This window comes from Syngnathoides biaculeatus, chromosome 1 (genome assembly GCF_019802595.1).
Source record: "Syngnathoides biaculeatus isolate LvHL_M chromosome 1, ASM1980259v1, whole genome shotgun sequence".
Lineage (NCBI taxonomy): Eukaryota > Metazoa > Chordata > Actinopteri > Syngnathiformes > Syngnathidae > Syngnathoides > Syngnathoides biaculeatus.
The window spans coordinates 10,138,368-10,145,027 of record NC_084640.1 but is presented as its reverse complement, the minus strand read 5'-3'; the positions used below and the strand labels follow the sequence as shown (position 1 = coordinate 10,145,027).

General features: G+C 41.6%; 1 protein-coding gene across 1 annotated transcript; it reads right to left on the bottom strand.

Moving 5' to 3' along the window:
• Positions 1-52: 52 nt before the first annotated feature.
• On the bottom strand, positions 53-6,374 carry yars1 (tyrosyl-tRNA synthetase 1). Its single transcript, XM_061815112.1, has 14 exons — positions 6,231-6,374; positions 5,472-5,553; positions 5,242-5,388; positions 4,992-5,167; positions 4,276-4,405; positions 4,092-4,172; positions 3,715-3,807; positions 3,501-3,636; positions 3,340-3,425; positions 3,139-3,271; positions 2,972-3,069; positions 1,132-1,325; positions 907-1,048; positions 53-551 (listed from the first exon to the last, which is right to left on the bottom strand). Exons 2-14 carry the CDS (start codon positions 5,526-5,528, stop codon positions 441-443), a joined length of 1,584 nt encoding a protein of 527 aa, XP_061671096.1. The 5' UTR covers positions 5,529-5,553; positions 6,231-6,374; the 3' UTR covers positions 53-440.
• Positions 6,375-6,660: the final 286 nt, after the last annotated feature.

The window sequence follows — 6,660 nt, the reverse complement described above, 5'->3', positions numbered from 1 at the left end:
TCAACGTGTAAGTGCTAAATGGCAAGTACTGGATAGAACTGGACCACAGTCACACCACGGATTTATCCAGAGTTTATTCCATGTTCTTGATCATGACAATGTATGGTTGTATGGCTGCTTCGTGTGCAATGCTGCCCATGATGGAAATGCACAAATAGACAGGAAAAACCGTCACTTACAAAGTACAGAAGCACAGACGGGAGTTTGACATGTGTGTTAATGTAAAGAGTGCAATTTCAGATATGTTATGGATCATCACAGGTCCCCTGATTTTTTTTTTTAATGACAAGCACACACTTATTCCCTTTCAAGACATCACCAAAATATTTTCAGCATTCGTGACCCATAACACTCCAAGAACCATCCCTGTTGTTCCCATGGCAACTTGTGGATTAATTACATGTACTCTTGCAATGTGGCTGGCAGACGAAGGCGAATACCTAACTGATATTGCCCCCTTTCAGAGTCTTACACGTGATCTGTCCTAGTTTGGTCATCAGTAGGTTGTCTTTCCACTGAGCTACGCACTCCTCGGATATCTTCAGGTCAACCTGGAGAAGGCGGCAGAAAAGTGGTTTAGAAAAGAAAATCAAACTATTTTTGAGAGAATATGTAAACACATTTGCTTCATGAACTTTGTGTGTGCGCGTCTTGATCCCGGCCTTTCTGTATGAAAATTCGCCACATGCTTGGGTGGGTTCTGGCAAGTTTTTTTTCCCCTTACAAAAGAATGTTAGGTTAATAGAAATCTCTAAATTGTCTTCAAATGTGACTCATTTGTCTACATTTGCTCTGCGATTGACTCGCGAGCAGTCCAAGGTGTACCGGTCCGCAGGTGGTAAGTCAGGTCAAACATGGCGCGAATGAGGACAAGCGGATGGATAGATGTCATCCCAAGAGGCATACTTGTAATTTCTCCCACACTTTCTTCTTTGGGTTGAGCCTTTCGTCAGGTTTTCCCGCCTCATATCCTTTCACAAAGGCCCGGTCTCCTGGTGTTGAACCCTCAGGAGGGTCGAGTGGCTCCACTCTCCTGGGCTCTCCTTCACTACAAATGACCCAAACACAAACAAATGTGAGGAGGAGGAAGAGGAGGACTCCAATGAAACTCCCAGCGGAAAAGAAATATACATTGAAGCACAGAGCAGCATGGCTTGCGACTCAATGCCGCGCATCTTCTGCGGTTTGAGGTTGCACAGCACCAGCACCATGCGGTCTTGCAACTCCTCCTGGGAGATGTAGGCCACCAGCCCGCTGACCACCGTCCTGGGCTCCGCCTCGCCTACGTCGATCTTCTCCAAGTAAAGCGAGTCAGCGTCTGGATGCTTACCGTTGGAAAAGAAGACAATCACGTGAACACAGTCGCAAATCTAACATCCACAGAACCTGCAATTACATGAGTATTTAGAAAGGCTTCCATTTCATTTTTTTTTTTTCAACGTACTTTCTAGGACAATTTGAAAATGTTTCTAAAACCTGAAAGCTTTGTTAAATTTCTAAAAGAAAATCTAAAAATAAATCGCTTTTTAAAAATACATACAATTATTGATATTTGTGTCGTAAAATATTTGTGTTTTATTTATAATAATCCATATTTTTTTAATGGACCTTTTGAGCCATCTTTCCTGTCAGGCTGTTTCTGTTTATATATAATTCTCATTGTACCAAAATGTGTAGAAAAAAAAGCATTTACAATGATTATTTCTATCATTAAATATGATAAATACTTGTGGATTAAAATGTTTTGTGGATTTTTCAAACAGCTCCTCTGAGGTCTTTTTTTGTATGGCAAGCCCAATTAAATAAATTATGACTTTGTTTTTAACCCCATGTACCATTCAGGCAATATATGGCTTAAAAATACACAAAAAATAACTAATTGTATTTTTCTCATTACATTAATCAATGCCAAATCATTAAAATAACTAATATAACCAACCATGATTAAATTGACAAAGTAGTGTTTCATTGTTATTTGAATTAACAGTTTAAACATGTAAACAAATAGCACTGAATAAAGTGCAATTGCCTCGGTTCTTGACCACAATCTGTTCCAGAAAATGGTTAGAAAAGTGATTTGTTCGAAAGCTAAATCGATGTTTCGCATTACAATGAATGGAAAAAGAAATAATGCGTTCCAAGCCTAAAAAATTGGGCTTGAAAGATTTTTTTTTTTTTAGCTTTACATGATAATAAACTTCATAGTAGAAATACATGTACAGTTTAAATATTTTAGATAATAAAATAATTTAAGAAATATATTTATTTTTTGCTTGGTCTTATTTTTTTTGTAAATATTGTTTTGGATTTTACTCTTGGGGCCCCATAGCTCCGTGGTCAGAGCATTGGCTTGGTAAACCAGGGGTTGCAAGTTCATTTCTCACTGGGGTCTCCACTCCACCAGAGTGACCAGGTAGCGTCAGGAAGGACATCCGGTGTAAAAATTGTGCCAAACAAATATGAGCGTTCATCTGACATGACACGCTGTGGCGACCCCTAACGGGACAAGCCAAAAGAAAGTAAGTATATTTATTTTTTTGCTTAAAATGTATGGTTTAGTTGTAGAATGTGTAAGGCTGGGAGTGCATTGCCCTATCTGTAGCGACTCGGCCCCCTTTCTTGTAAACTTTTTTTTAAGAACAAAAGTGCAGAATAGCTTTAAACAAGCAACTTGCCTTCTTTGGAGCCATGACTGGGGGTTAAAACGGTAGTCCTCAATAAGAAGACAAACAACAGTCACTACCGGGACACATCTGTGTACAGGGGCTGCGTTATTCAGAATAACAAAAGTGGGTTCAAGTACCGATTTTCGTTCTAAAACAGAAGCAAAAAAAAAAAAAAAAAAAAAAAAAAATCTCAAAATTTTCACTCGAAAACCGATTTGTTCGAAAACGGGCACATTCGAGAACCGAGGCTTTACTGTACTGTGAAAACCTCAGCCAGCTGTCATTGCAGCTAATTAACATCCTACCTTTTCCACACTGACGATCTTCCCCACCCGGATGTCCAGTTTGGATGGCGCCAGCTCTTCGTCATCTCCTCCTGCCTTGGCGCCCTTTCCTGCTCCTTCTGCACAGACAGACGTGTTCGTCTAAAGCAGACCAACACCGGTTCCACACCACATCTTACGATACTGACTCGTGTTTGTCGGGGGATAGGCGGAGTTGGTCAGCTTGCGCAGTTCGTCGGTCTGGAACTTTTTCCGGATAGGCTCCATCAGCGCGTTGAGGGCCTCCTCCACAGATGCCTTCAGGTCTCCAGGGTGGATCAACTAGTGAGAGATCATCTTGAGTCCACTTAACGAAATCCTCAAGAAAGTGAGAAAGTCAAACATTGTACCTCCTCTGCAAAATCCTTCTCCACTTCTTCAAAAACAGTGTAGACTTTGTCTCCGCCCCACTTGGCGTCTCTTTTGATGGAAAACCCTAAACACGGTTGCCAATTTTATGACACTATTTCAGGAACAGGCGGTAGATAAATGTCAGGGTGTCTTTTTGTACCTCCACGGAGAGGGAAGAGCACATATTTGACAAAGGCAAGAATCCCGTTGTTCTGGATGTTTCCCGGCTCACAGAAAGCCTTTTTCAGCTTTTTCTTCAAGTCTTCCTTCGAGTCCAGCAGGTCGATCTTCGACTCCTTTCGCAGAAAAGCGGTGAGCATAAAATAAGAAATATAAACATTAAGATCTTTCGCTTGATTTAGTTACACTCTTACTTCCTCAGAGGAGCTCATCTTGGTCCCAGTCAGTCCTGGTATCATCGGGTTCATCAGATGGGCACGCTTGGCATAGCCCAAGTAGGGTAGGTACTGTAGAAAAGTGAAAAAAGTGATCAAACTAATCTATACTAATATAGTATTAAAGCATTCTTTACAGTAAATATTAGTCTTAAGACCACTTGCTAGATAGCTACAAAATAAAGTACAGCTCTAAATGGAAATGTGTGCTGTGACCCCATATTTTTACACCACCCCACAAACTAGTTTATTGTGCGCCATAAACAACTTCACAACAGTCCTTTGTAAATCAAGGACCCCGTGTAAGTAGAAATATTGCAGTACGTCTGTAATATGTAAAGGAAAGATGGTGGTACCTTCTCAGCAAGAGTGAAGATCTTTCTCTGGTCTATCCCTCCAAATTGCGCATCGGCCTTCAGGTACTCCTCATCCAGCGCCTGAGGGGTGACACTATTTTGGCAAAAGTTCCCCAGTTGGCATTCGGCACTTGTACACTGATTAAAGGGCTATCAGTGAGTTGTGCTGCTTTTGTGATATGACCTGCAGTCCTGGATACAGCAGACCACTCAACAGGGGATGCTCCACCTGCTTGACCACCTCCGCGCCAGCCTTTTTGGCGTCGTGTTCGGTCATCATAGAGGACATGCGGTACACATCAAGAGTGTACTCTCTGATTTCAATGAAATAAAAGGCCCAGTGCATGTGAATGTTAAAAAAATAATATAAAAAAAAAAAAAAGGAAAACATTTATTAACTCGTCATTAAAGTTAAGTGAGTGTTTAAAGAGTTAACAGAATGGGTCATTTGTGTTTATACTTTTGAAATATAAAGGTCAAGTACCATGAAATGTATGATTTTTAGTATGTTATTAATGGAAAAAACAGCAGCCGGCATGGGCCCATCCGTAGTAGGGGCCACGGCGTGTTTTCAATGGCGAATGTCCGGGGTGACGTCACGGGCAGGAGATGCAGCCAATATGGCGACCACTTGGATGTCGAATGACACTTCCGCAACTTAACTTAACGCTCTCCGCTCATACTTATTTTTTATAGACATTGAAGTGAATAATGTTATATGTATTTTTCATTTCAATATCTATTTTAGAATGTTTATAGGGATGACACTTGACCTTTAAAATGGCACCTAAAACATGTGCCTGTAAGTTAATAAAAGTTTTATAATGGCAGCAGGTCTGACTCTGGAACAAATTGATTCCAAATGTAATTTCTCACCACAGTTATTCCAGTCCGACTGACCTACTGAGCTGGTATTCCGTTCCTTTCACAAACTTGAGTTTCTCCAAGGGTACACCGATGCTCTCCAACATGGCCTTAATGATCTCTTGGTAGTATTTGGTCCGAAGCTCCAGCAGCTCCCAGGGGGCCTTCATGTTGTCGAGGAAAGCGTGCAAGTCCGCAAACAATACGGTGACCTGAACAAGCGAGGAAGAAACACCGATATGAAGCCTCTCCCAAGGAGGCGATTGGCGAGCCGGAGAGTACACACCTCGCATCCCGCTTTGAGGAAGTCGGCTATCTTTGACATGGGAACGAAGTAAGCCACGTGCGGCTTGCCAGTGGTTGCAGTTCCCCAGTACACCCTCACCTCCCTCTCCTGAAGGACCTGCCTCAACCTGTCTTCCCCGAGCACCTCCTGCGTGAAAACGGCCAACCGGGGTGATGTCACAGACTGTAACCCGGCTCACCGACCCTTCGCCGCGTGCACGTGTGACCCACCTGCAGGTTCCTGGTGATGAGGTGCAACTTCTCATCGGGGCTTAGCTGAGCTGCCATGGTGAAAGGTCTTCCAACTACAACACTGGTGAAATTGTAAAAGACACAACAGGAAATTGACTTCTTAATTGTTGATACTAGCTGATGCTAACTGCGGGCATAATATATGTTAAAAGAAATAAAATGAAAAAAATATCGGATATTTGCCTTTGGAAGTGAATTTGGTGCCGAAGCCACTACTTGGGCCTGCACACGGAATGACAAATGTAATTTGGTTTGGCTCAGTGATGGAGTGCAGCCCACGCAAGGCGTTCAGGTATGTACACTCGCTTTCCGAGCGAGCCTTAGTTGCCATGGTGACAAATGCCTATTACAATTACGGCACTACAAAAAAAGAAATAATTACTCTATTTACAAATGTAATTAAATAAATGATAGTGGTCGTTTAAAAATAGTTGCACTCGGCAAAATAACGCCGAAGATTGTTGGGGTTAAGGAGACGCTAATGAATTAACACAATAATCAATATGTAATGTTTAAAGCATGAAGTTCAAATTATATCGTCTATTTCGTAAAACGCGGTTACGGGAACTAGCGACTACGTCAGCTAGCTGACTAGCACGAACGCCATGTGCAACAACTTGACACGCATGCATCGTTACAGATCCAAAACAAAATACTTTCAATCATAATGACTTCAGTACACCTATAAGCCACGTTACATAAAAACACGATGACGTTATAAGGTTAAGACTGCCTTACCAAAGCAGCTAAAGCGGACGGTGTGGGTGACAAGGAGCCTGTGGGTGGAAGCTGTCAGTGTGTTGCATCAGCTATCGATTGGGTCCACTCTCAGGAAAAGCAATCGAATGCCGAACCAATGATTCTCGTCGAGGCTAGCTTTTTTTTTCCCTCATTTACAGTAAAAAAAAAAAAAAGGAAAGCTGCTGCATTAAAAATATGATTGAAGATGTAAGTCATCTAATTTTGCTGTTATACTTTAAATTTGTAAAAAAAAAATACTAAGTAGTTTGTGAAAGAACCTATTGACTGAACAGGAGTTACACTTGTACGAATCTGTATTCTTTTAGCAGTCATGCAAATAAAGCGATTGAAGTGTATCTCATACTGTCATTTTTCCATACGGGGACATGACATTGCTGTGAGCAACCAGGTCGTCATTGCAAATTAG

What these genes read in the sequence shown, in the direction of transcription:
- yars1 (XM_061815112.1), bottom strand. Translation starts at nt 5,528, where the DNA reads ATGGCAGCTCAGCTAAGCCCCGATGAGAAGTTGCACCTCATCACCAGG. An exon ending in TGCTGTATCCAGGACTGCAG is followed by an intron (nt 4,173 to 4,275) that starts GTCATATCACAA and finishes GTCACCCCTCAG; the next exon opens with GCGCTGGATGAGGAGTACCT. An exon ending in AGATCGTCAGTGTGGAAAAG is followed by an intron (nt 1,326 to 2,971) that starts GTAGGATGTTAA and finishes TCCAACGGTAAG; the next exon opens with CATCCAGACGCTGACTCGCT.